This window comes from Erinaceus europaeus, chromosome 1 (genome assembly GCF_950295315.1).
Source record: "Erinaceus europaeus chromosome 1, mEriEur2.1, whole genome shotgun sequence".
Classification (NCBI taxonomy): Eukaryota; Metazoa; Chordata; class Mammalia; order Eulipotyphla; family Erinaceidae; genus Erinaceus; species Erinaceus europaeus.
The window spans coordinates 191,008,781-191,021,477 of NC_080162.1; the positions used below are offsets into that span (position 1 = coordinate 191,008,781).

General features: G+C 39.0%; 1 protein-coding gene across 1 annotated transcript in view; it reads right to left on the reverse strand.

The window, feature by feature from the left end:
* Positions 1-12,697, reverse strand: part of NKAIN3 (sodium/potassium transporting ATPase interacting 3) — a 185,950-nt gene that overhangs the window by 157,199 nt on the left and 16,054 nt on the right. Inside the window, exon 3 of the mRNA XM_060202332.1 lies at positions 3,849-4,046. Coding sequence (XP_060058315.1) covers positions 3,849-4,046 — 198 coding nt within the window. The remainder of the gene's footprint in view (positions 1-3,848; positions 4,047-12,697) is intronic.

The window sequence follows — 12,697 nt, forward strand, 5'->3', positions numbered from 1 at the left end:
TGCAGAAGGTGGAAGGTCTGGCTTCTTTAATTGCTTCTCCATTGAACACAGATGTTGGCAGGTCAATCTATACTCCCAGCCTCCTCTTTCTTTCTTTCTTTCTTTCTTTCTTTCTTTCTTTCTTTCTTTCTTTCTTTCCTTCCTTCCTTCCTTCCTTCTTTCCTTTCTTCCAGAGAGAAATTGAGAGAGGACTGGAAGAAACCTGTAGACCTGCTTCACCAAGAGACCCCCCTGCAGATGGGGAGTCGGGGGCTTGAACAGGTATCCTTATGCTGGTCCTTGAACTTCGTGCCATGTGCGCTTAACCCAATGAGCTACCTATCACCAGGCCCCATTCCCAGCCTGTTTCTATCTTTCCCTAGTGGGGCAGGGCTCCTGAAAGATGGTTCCATTTCTTTTTTTTAAAAAAATGCCACCAGGATTATTGCTGGGGCACGGTGTTAACATTATGAATCTCCTATTGGCCAATTTTTCTTTTCTCATCTTTTCTTTTTTTTCTTTTTTTTTTTTGATAGGACAGAGGAAAATTGAAAGGAAGTGGGAAATAGAGGGAAAGAAGGAAAGGGAAAAAGAGACCCATGCAGACCTGCCTCAGTGCTTGTGAAGCATCCCCCTGCCTCCCGCTATAGGTGGGGAGTGGGGGCTCTAAGCCAGAGCTTTGTGCATGTTCAGCCCCTTGAACCAGTGCTCAGCCCCGTTGAAACTCTATTTACTAGGAATAAAGCAAGCCACATAGGTGCAACATGTGATGTTACTGGTCAAAATAAACAAATAAATGCCTACAGAAAAAGAAATTCAAAGTAGAACTGTGATTTTGAAATAGATTTCACTTTTATAAGCACCTGGGTTACACTCATCCATTCAAACAAATGACAGCTGTATCAGAACTAATTTAGAAGTATGTTTTCTAGAGAGGTTTGTGTTGCCAAATGATGTGAAACAAATACTGGTATAATCTCATTAACACAGTGGCTGTTGAAAAATATTCATTTTGTATTTTATAGACCTCAGTTCAGAAACTTTATATGCCAACTTGCTTTACCATTCTGAGTGAGTCTAGGCTATGCACAGTCTTAGGGCTGACAAAGAAGGAGTCAAAGTCATGGTCTTCAGGGCTTTATTGTTTTTAGAACTGTCAACTTCATTCCTTGTTTCACTGTAGAAGTTCTGAATGCTTTCAAGACAATATGAGGTTATTCAGTCAGACAAATGTTCTTGAGAACTACAGGTAGAGATCTGGGAAACTAGCCTAAGGGTGGTGGGCTAATCCAAATAACAGTCTGTCCCTCGTATAGTGGAAGTATATTAAATAGCAAAATGGGATTTCCGGTTTTGCATCTTATGAAAATCTGAGGAATGACAAGTATTTCCATCTAGAAAAAATTGTCATGTAGAGGATTAAAGAACCATGGTTTCAGTAAGTAGAACACCATCAGAATGGAGCCCTTTACCATTTGAAGAAGCTTCAGGTCTGACAGAGGAGATATAGGTAAAGAAGAATGGTGATAATAGCAGCTGTGTTAATTTTGGGTTTCAGGCAAGGCAACCCAAAGATATGTCAAAGTAACATACTGATTATTTTGATTGAAAGAAACACTCAGTGAAGGAATGACACCCAGTTCTCTTTCTCTCCTAAAAGCAACTATTTTCTTTGACCTTTTTCTCTGATCACCCTCAAAGAAGAAAATTCATCTCTATGTGAAAGGTCGCCAGCCTGTATCTCTGTACAAAGGCACCGTTTTGTTATGCCATTCTGATCACAGACGAGAACAGAAGTGGTGTGAACAATCTCAGATTGTCTTACTAAGCTACTTGATTAGACCAAAACCTCTAAGTCTTTTTTTTTTTTTTGTCTTATCTTTTCACTTAGATATATCCCTTCCTTGTCTAAAAACATTATGATCTGGTTGTTTTGGTCATCAGCTTCCATACCTTGCAGACTTTGATCGTCATTAAATTAAATTTGCCTCTTCTCTTGGCAGTTTCTCTTGTGTCAACTAAATTTGTCTTTTCTATTAGCAGCCTATCTCTTGTCCGTTTGCTGTTGAGTCCATAAAGGCTTTAAAGGAGGCATTAAGAGATACCCAACCCCATCTCTCTACACAGCTAAGACAGAGTCACTAAGTACTTGCTGTGCCAAGTGCTAAGTATGAAAACTTGGTTCCATTCACTTTATTTCCTAGGGGTAGGACTCCTTCACTCTGATTCCTGCATTTTGTTGTTGTGTTCATCCCTGCAAGGTTTGTGATCAGTAATGTCTTTCCTTTTTACCCACTTCAGGCTTTAGAATCTCATGTTTGCTGATCTTTCACTGACTGATATACCACCACTCTGCTAGTCACTGAAACTAATACAAAAATAAGAAAGTGAGAGCAAAGAAATTTCTTGTTCTCATTCATTCTAGTAGAAAGACTCAGTGGAGTCAGACGGTGGCGCACTGGGTTAGGTGCACATAGTTACTATGTGCAAGGGTGCTGATAAGGATCCAGGCTTGAGTGCCCACTCCCCACCAGTAGATGGAAGCTTCACAAGCAGTGAAGCAGGTGTGCAGGTGTCTTTCTCTCTCCCTCTCTCTCTCCCTTTTCCCTCTCATCTTCTCTCTGTCCTATCAAATGAAAAGGAGAAGAAAGGGAAAAAGAAAAAGAAAACACGGCCGCCACCAAGAGTGGTGGATTTGTAGCACCAGTATGGAGCCTCTGGGTGATTAAGTCAGAAGAGTCTGTGGTGGCACATACATTACATTCAACAATGTCTGCAGCAGCTTTATATGGGTGTAGTACTGTAGAGCACATTCTGCTATGTACTATGTCAGCTATGTTATATGCATACACATACCTCAAATCATCGTTATATTATACACATTATATATGCTGCTAAGTAGTAGTAGATCATATATCACTGAACCTGAAAATTTTTAAGTTCTGTTCTAGAAATAATCCCAAGTTTCATTCTTTACTAACATTCAACTCTAATATTTATATTAACTATGCATTTATTATTGATCCTGTATTTCCTAAAACTGACTCAACATTTAACCAGCAGGACAGAAAAACTGAAATGTTTGGTTTATGGGAAAGGTGTGGCTGAGAATGGATTGATTCTACACTGGCTCAAATTAAATGACAAATTCCTGTTGGATGTCTACAGTTCAATATTCATGATGATGGAACCTTGGCCTCAAATGAGGCAAGACTATCTGACATGACCCTAGAGGGATGAAGGGGCCTGAGATTGACAAACCGAGTTAAACAAAAGATAGCAACCCTCAGCATTCTGTTCACAAAAACTCTTTTGCAAAGAAACTGAGAAATTTTAAAACTGAATTTTCAAAGAAAGGGCAATGATTCAGAATGCAACCTCAACCCTATTACTGCTTGTTTCGGTACTTCAGAGCAATGAGAAGAGTTTAAACCCATTTATAATCCTTTTGAAAGGAGGAAATGCATGGAAATAGGAGACTGAATAATCTGATAGTTCTGTGGGTCATGACCTTCTAAATCACAGTGGGTTAGCAGAAGACCCTGAGGTAGGAAATGAATGAAACACACCACTTCTGGGGGATAGTGATTATATTTCAATGACTCCTATGGATTGCACCTCACTGTAGTGGAAGTCTACCGCAACTAACTGGTTCTAAACACAAAATGACTGGATACCAAGTGGAAGAAGATGCAAACTGAAATTACGTATACTTAATGTTAACAGAACTACTGCTTCCCCATTGCTTAATGGTTATTCTCCTTATCCTTATCTATGGCATTATACCCAAGTGTATGCAGACAAAAGATTTATAGATACAAGATGCTAGTAGAGTGCTGACCAGATAACGGGGCAAATGTGGTACTTACGGAGAGTAGTATTTGCACAGCACTGTGGATGACTTCCAGGTACTGAAAGGCTATGAAGCAGTCTGTGATGGAGACATATGTGTAGTCATTCGTCATACCAGGGGCAGATGGGGGCAGCACTCTTCGGACACAACCAGGCCCATGTTCCCGCCACCATGACCGGTGTAGAGAGATGTTGAATGTCATCAAATCTGTGTCCTAGGAAGGCAGAAGAAAGGGGGAAGAAAGGGAGATAATTATATCGTATGTCTTTTACTTATTATATACCCTACAAAGAATTCCGGGTGGATTCAGTTGTTGAAAACATTTAAAACAAGTGAAAAGTAACAACAACAAAAAAAGTCCAACATAACTATGTAGATATAGATATATTATATGCCTAAACTACCAGGTTGTAATTATTCCATGTGGAGATAGAATCCTTTGAATACTGACATACTGATCTTAGCACACAGTAAGCATGCAAAAAAAAAAAAAATGACCTTCTCTCCCTCTGATGCCCTAACTTTCCTACCCAAAATAAGATAGGTTCTTTTCATACAGCTTTTTTTTTTTTCTCAGAAAATAGTAGCACAGTGTATCAAAAGAACAGTGAAAGCAATTCTCAACTTTTACACTTCCAAATAAACTGAGAGTAAGGATGGCCCCATTCTGTAGGGAGGCTGGGCCATCCTGTCCTGCCACTTGAGGAAAGTTGGTCCTGAAATGTGTGCAGCCTACAGTGTTCCATCTATAGCCATGAACTGCAAGCTCAGATCAACAAGACTCAGAAGTTACACAGGCTCCTCAGAGATATCTATATCCTGGAACCGGTGGATGGGGTAAACAATTTTATTTATAGATTTTCTTCAAGATCAGGAGTTACTCTCTGCCCAAATCCAACTTTCTAGCCTTTTTCTTTACACTGACACCATTTTCTCAGACAGTATTTTTGTCCAATTCCATGGTAGCTATCAAATCCAAGCAAAAACTATTATAGTTGGGGGCTTCTAGGAACATGCCTAACATGGACTTCTCAGCTTTCTTCCACCCTAATGTCCCTAGTCTCATCTGTCCTATTCTTACGTTGTGTTTCTGTTCATTAATAATTTTTGTCCTGCTTTATATCTTGCCTCCTTTTCGCCACCAAATTGCAGACTCTCTTATGATTTCATCCTGAATTTCCTGGGCAGATGACCTCACCAATGTGTCTTGCAATCTTACCTCTTCAGAGTCCTACCACTAGGGAAAATAGAAAGAGGGTGGGGGTCTGGTTTGAGCTTCAACACCATGTCCAGTGAATAAGCAATCACAGAAACTAGAACTCTCATCTTCTGCACCCCCTAAAAGAAAATTTGATTCATATTCTCAGCGGGGGAGAAATGATAGAGGGAAGATGACCAGAGGGCTCTGAACTCCAACTCTACCAGGACCCAGAGAGAGAGAGAAGGGAAAAGGCAGGATAATTTAGATGCAGTGTAACTAGATGTATGTATGACTTGGAAAGGAAAAGAAGACAGGACCTTTAAAAAAAATGGGTAAATACATACAAAATAGACAGTTACAGAAATAATAGTTAACCCATATCTGAAAACTTAGAAGAACTGCTGTAAGTTTACAATGGAGGGATTGCGGATTCAGAACAGTGGGAATGGTATGTAATCATACCCCTGTTATCTTGTAATTTTGTAAATTAATATTAATTCACTAATAAAAATAAATGTTATTATTAAAATTCTTTTCTAGCTTGTCAATCTGCTTGATGTTTGACTAATTATTCACCTGCCTAGAAGAATCTAGAGTGGTACAGGAAAAATTTCCCCTCTACCCTGACAATGGCAAAATACTCTAATGAAATGTTAGAAAATGAGTTTGCAACTCTAAAACCCAGTAGAATCTTGTATGAATTGGAAAGCCCTTCAATTTATTGCTTCCTGGCACAAAAATTAACCAGATTACAGTTCTTTGGACAAAGACAATGGGAAATACTCTCCTTTTACCCTCTGCTTTATATAGCATATGAATCACAAGTTTGGAAATATTTCTAGCTCATTCTAGTAGATGAAGTTACTCTATATCCCTAGAGCACCTCAACGAAAGGGACTTAAACTAAAAGGAATTTAAACTAAATCAACAATGAAATAGTTTGTATCTTTTTTAGGGGGGTTGATAGTTTGGTACATGTGTCATTCAGTTACCTTCACAGAGAAAGCACTTTATTGATAATAAAACATTTTATAATTTTTTTTAGTTGTTGGCTTGCTTCACGCACCATTTGTAGTTATCTGCTGCAATGCAATGAAAATCATTATAAAAGAAAGAACTGCTTTAGGTATCGAATTCAGTTTAACACAAGACAGTTTACTTGTAGGCGAATTATACACTGACTGATCTCTTTCCAGTTCATAAGATTTAATCTTAGAGCTATCCTTATCATTATAGAAGAAGTATATATTACTTCTCATTTTTGAAACATTTATTAGTTTCAGCTTCAATCTAATTCATAAAATTTCTATTCAAAATTCTTAGTGATTGTATTTCATGAGCATTCTTATCCAGTGACCTTTTCTATTGCAACTTTGTAACATCCATTAAATATAACTTTGGCTAAAATTCATAATATACAAATAAAACAAAAGCAGATTTATGAAGTGATATATTTTCATCATGCATATAAAATTTTCTGAGTGTAATTGTACCTTGATATTTTAGCATTCCAGCATACTTAAAAACTAGATTTTCGGGCAGTGCCTATTAAATTTGAATGAGATGATTAATAGTATAAATTATGCTTATGATTTTCTTAGATTTAATAAAGTTTTATTATAAATTTGTGTCTGACATATGTTTCATTCAGCAGCTAGATTTTAGACCTTTCTGCAACACAGGAAAATACAACTTCTATAATAAAGAGATGATTGCTTTTTTTTTTCTTTGTCACCACTTGACTTTTACCAATTTAGAGAGTGACTTTTTCAGATAGAATGAAAGAAAGGGGAGGGGGTAGATAGCATAATGGTTATGCAAAGAGGCTCTCATGTTTGAGGCTCCCAAGTCCTAGGTTCAATTCCCTGCACCACCATAAGCCAGAGCTGAGCAGTGTTCAGGTCAAAAACAACAAAAACAAAACAAATAAAGAGACCAAAATAACCATTAGAAACACACACACACACACACACACCACAGCATTAAAGCTTCCTTCCCCCAGTGCTATAGTACTCTCCTGGTGAACTGGGGACTTGAATGTGAGTCACATGCACAAAAAAGCAGGCACCTTTTCGGTGAGCTATCACACTGACCCCCCCCCCCCGCAACAAATCACCAAACTACAACTTAGACAACAACAAAAACAACTGTTCCTGAATATTTCCATCCTCTTAAAATCCAGTTAAATAAATATTAACGGTTACAAAGTCATTTCAGAGAAGCAGGGCCAAGATGGGAAAATAGAGAGAACCTGTCTTTTTCTCCTTTCATACCAACAGCAAAGCAACAAAAATTCATAGGACAAAATAAATTCAAATCAAAACACACCAAATATATATCTGGCGAGAGAGACCTCACAGCACAGCTCCACCATCCATGGAACATCTCAGGTCCTGTCCATGGTGCTGTCAATAGGTCCTGGGACTTGAATGGTGTGTAATCTACCTGAGGAACTCTCTCCCAGCCCATACTCTTTCCTTATTATTATTACCTTATTTTTACTTTATTTTATTTTGCTTCCAGGGTTATTGTTGGGGCTTGGTGCCAGCACTACGAATCCACTGCTCCTGGTGACCATTTTTTCCATTATACTGGAAAGAACAGAGAAATTGAGAGGGGGGAATAGAGAGGGAGAGATAAAAACAGATACCTGCAGACCTACTTCACTGTTTGTGAAGTGACACCCATACAGGTGGGGAGCCTTTTCCTCCTTTCCTTTCTCCTCTCTCTCACGAATAAATACATAAATGTTTTTAAAATAATAAGTAGGGCTGGGCAGTGAGGCACCTGGTTGAATGTGGTAAAGAGAAAAGATAAATTGGTATACAAATATTTTCTGGACAAGCAGTTGTTAAGGGGATTCATTAGCATTAAGCCTGCCTCACAAAACATACTAATGGGACTTACAATATAAATGGAAAATAGTGGTCTGGGAGATGGTACAGCGGATAAAGTGTTGGGACTCTCAAACTACGAGGTCCTGAGTTCAATCCCCGGCAGCACATGTACCAGAGTGATGTCTGTCTCTTTCTCTCTCTCCTCCTATCCCTCTCATAAATAAATAAATAATACTTTAAAAAATAAAATACTGAATGCTATCATTCATATGATGTATATAAAGGAACAGAGCAAGAAGAAAAGTCAGTTCAAATGAAAACAGACCTCCGGACTTGAATTGCAGAACAGAGGTTATCAAAAGGGTGACCAAAAAGTGGGTTACCAGAAAGTGGGTTACCAAGATGGAATCTCATGATATCTTGATGGGGTGCAAAAGGGAGGAGGTCTGGCTTCTGTAATTGCTTCTCCACAGGACATGCGTGTTGACAGGTCAACCCATACCCCATAAAAATATTTGGTTTATACTCCCAGAGGCATAAAGACTAGGAAAACTTCCAATGGAGAGGATGGGATACGGAACACTGGTGGGAATTGTACTCTTGTTACCAACCTTGTAAGTCATTATGAAATTATCAATAACATAAAATAATAATAATAAATTGAAAACAAATAAATTCAAAGTTAAAAATCAAAGGCTGCCTTTCTCCTGCAGACTTTAGAAGTGAATCTATCACCTTACTTTATTATTACTAGTCAAGATCTCAAGATGCCTGCCTCCATGGGTGGCCAACACTATATTGTTTCTTTTCCAAAACAGAAGATTCCGGGTGCATCTGGGTGACAAGTTTAGCAGATGGAGACTTGTCTCAAGTGGCCTCCCCCAGGGCTCTGTTCTGGCTCCTATGCTATTTAATATTTACATCAATGACCTCCCAGAAACTTCTTCAAGGAAGTTCATCTACGCCGATGACATCTGCTGTGCAACTCAGGCATCCAAGTTCGACATCCTTGAGGAAACACTCACGAAAGACATGTCTCTGATATCTGATTGCTGTAAAAAATGGCGACTAATCCCTAGCACTGCAAAAACGGTATAATCTGTTTTCCATCTACACCATGCCTCGGCCTCCCGTGAGCTTAATGTGCAGCTTGATGATACGAGAATCCGGCATGAAGCCAAGCCAGTCTATCTTGGCGTTACTCTCAGTCGCACCCTGTCATTTCACAAACATCTCATAAAAACTGCAGCAAAGGTGGGCGTGAGGAATCACATCATTGCAAGACTGGCCAGCTCCTCATGGGGCGCGAGCGCTTCCACACTACGATCATCATCTCTGGCATTATGCTATTCCACTGCAGAATACTGTGCCCCAGTATGGTTCCGTAGCCCCCATGCCCACTTGGTCGATTCCAAATTATATTCCTCCATGAGGATAATTTCTGGAACCATCCGTTCCACCCCGGTTCCATGGCTGTCAGTTCTTAGCAACATCGCCCCGCCAGATATTCGTCGGGATGCGGCATCATCTAAGTTCATTTCCCACGTCTACGCTCGACCGGACCTGCCAATATAAGCGGATATCTTCGCCCAACCTGTCCAACACTTGACGTCTCGTCACCCAATCTGGTCCCCTATGCCTACACTGAACTTTTCTGTTCCAGACTCTTGGAAACAGAGTTGGCAGTCAGCTGAGGTAAAGAACAAACACCTCATCACAGACCCCTGCGAGCGTCAACCCGGCTTTGACCTAGCACGTTATGATTGGGCCCTCCTCAATCGCTATCGAAAAGGCCATGGCTGGTGCGCCGCTATGTTCCATCGCTGGGGAGCTAGAGACGACCCGAACTGCCCCTGCGGCTCCAGACAGACTATGACCCACATAGTCAACGACTGCCACCTCTCCAGATTCAAAGGAGGTCTCGAAACTTTACATCAGGCTCAACCTGACACTGTTGACTGGCTACGGAAGAAGGGTAAACGCTAGAAGAAGATTATTACTATTATTTTGACTTCTACACTTCTACACACATTCCTTTTCTTCTCTACCCTTCCTCTATCTTCAAAGTCAGTAGTGTACTCTGTTCAGAAGGTTTTTTTCCCCCTCTTTGATCTCATTTCTATTGTCAAATCTCTTTCTGTCTCCTTGTGATTACTTTGAATCCACTTAGCTACACCAGCACAGTAGCCCAATGTCAAACTTTTTAACATAATCACATTTGCAGTGCAACTAGTTTGCCATGTAAGATAAATATTTATGGGTTTCTGGAATTATCTGGGGATCGTTATTCTGCCTCCTACATGAATATAAACCATGAATCAATTCATTAAAGCTTTGTAGATTCCTAAAAACTCGTAAAGCTATTTCATCACAGATAAAGGGCTAGAAGATGTATAAACATTGTTAAAGTACATATGAAAATTAATCATTGGGAAATTGAGTTTTTTTTTAGAAAATTGTCAGTTGATTTGCCTTTCCACTATGAATTTACTATAAAAATAGCTAAGTGAGTTAAGCTAGAAAATATAGAATTTTTTTTGAAAATGCTTCTGTTTTTTTAATTTTTATTTATTTTTATTATCTTTATTTATTTAACAGAGACAGCCAGAAGTCAAGAGGGAAGGGCATGATAGAGAGGGAGAAAGACAGAGAGACACCTGCAGCCCTGCTTCATCACTTACAAAGCTTTCTCCCTGCAGGTGGAGATGGGGAACTTGAACACGGGTCTTTGTGCATTCTAATATGTGTGCTCAACCAGGTGCCCCACTACTCAGCCCCCAAAATATAGAAGACTTTTTAAAACACAATAAAAGGAGGTTCCCGGAAGATGGTGGACTGAGAAGCTGCTAGTGGCTTGAGCTCTGACCACATCTTCTGGAAACGGTAGGATTTTCTGCCTTTAGTAGGCCAGTCAATAAGGGGTCCTAGCAGTGACATTAAGGAGGTGACAATAACTTAATTTGGGTTAAAAAAAAAGAGTAGAAAAAAAGGGGAAAAATTTTCTTTCTTTTTAATTATTAAGCACACCTCCTCCCTCTCCCCCCGCCCATAACCAGTCCCTGGGAACCAGCTCCTAGCAGGCTCCCCTGCTGAGCCTCTTTCTTTACCAAGATTCCTATCCCACCAGGGAGTATCATTCATTCTAAGTCTATACCCTTCTGAAACCTCTGGACTTTTTTCTTTCTAAGTAGCCAACCCCCCCACCTCACCCCACATAGCTAATTAAATAATTAAAAATAAATAAATAAATAAAAAACTCTTTCCTTTCACCACTCTTTTATGACAGTTCTTTTTCTTATCTTTTTCTTTTTTTCTCTCTCTTTCTTTTATTTTCTTTTTCTCATTCTTGTCATCCTTTCTTCCTTAATCCTACAGCTTCCAAAGCCACAGGCCCCATCCCCCACGCCACCAAACAGTGTGCTTTTTTGAATTCACTGATACACATTTGGGAATTATTTTGGGGAAGAATTCTGACACAGAGTTGGACTCTCACTGCGAGTATCTCTGCTCAACTTCCCTTCCTCCTTTAGCTACCCCTAGAATATACAGTGGATAGTAGATTTGCATAACTGTCTATTTCAGCTATCCTTCTCTAGTCCTGAGGTTTTTTTTTTCTCTTTCTTAACAAACAGCTGCCTTTGATCACAAGGTTTGAGGTAATCTGGGACAGGGTTTTTTTTTTTTTTAACCCTGCTCTATTTTATTATTCATATTATATAAAGGCATATATCTTCCCCCCCTCTTTAGGTTGATTAGAATGAACTCTTAGGGCAACTTTCATTGCTAAGGTAGTGGACATCTTATCTATTGTGGGAAGAACTTGTCTCATTACTCCTACCTCCTCTACAGACTCTCCCCTCGCTCCTCCTCCTAGCTAATTAAAAAAGTAAATTAAATTAAATTAAAAATAAAGTAATAAAAAAAACCCTTTCCTTTCACTGCTCTTTAATTACAGCTCTTTTTCTTATCTTTTCTCTTTTCTCTCTCTTGTCTCTTTCTTCTTCTTTTTCTTTATCTTATCATACACTTCTTCCTTCTTTCTTCTTTGCTTTTCTGAATTTGTGAATTATTTTGGGGAAGAAATCTGACTCAGAGTGGACTCTCTATGTGTGTATCTCTGCTCTAGTTCACTTTCCCCTCTTGTTACCCCTAGAATATACAGTGGATAGTAGATTTGCATAACTGTCTATTCTTGCTATCCCTTCTTTCTTTTCTCTTTCTTCTTCACTGGGAGTTGGTTATTATTTTTCACGAACAGGAGAAATTGTTTTGCTAACTGGTAGTGATTAAACTGCTTCAATACTTGCTTCAGTTACCACTGTAATTCCTGAGGTTCGTGAGTGCAACTGTCATAAAGGTATCTATTACAGTGTTGCTCGTGCTCAAGAAACAACAGCTGAGGAACAACAGAACATAAAAAAAGAAACACATAAATCAAAAAAATGGGTAGATCAAAAATAAATACAACTGGTACTCCAAGGAATTAAGACAAGAGCCCAGAAGAAACTATAAATCAGCCAGAAGTAACAATAGATAAGAAAAGTATGCAAGCAATAATAAACTTATTAATCACAGAAATGAAAACAACATTGGAGGAAAGGAATGGCAGTATTACGGAAACAACAGTTGAGACCCCCAAGGAAAATACTGATTATCTTGAGGAAATTAGAGAACTGAAAGCTGAAATAGCTATAATGAAGAAAGAAGCTGAGGCAAGGGAAAGCAGACAAACAGAAGCAGAAAACAGAATTAGTCAGACAGAGGATGAGTTAGAGAAAACTAAGAAAGACAAGAAAGAGTTTAAAAAGAGATTGAGAGACACAGAAA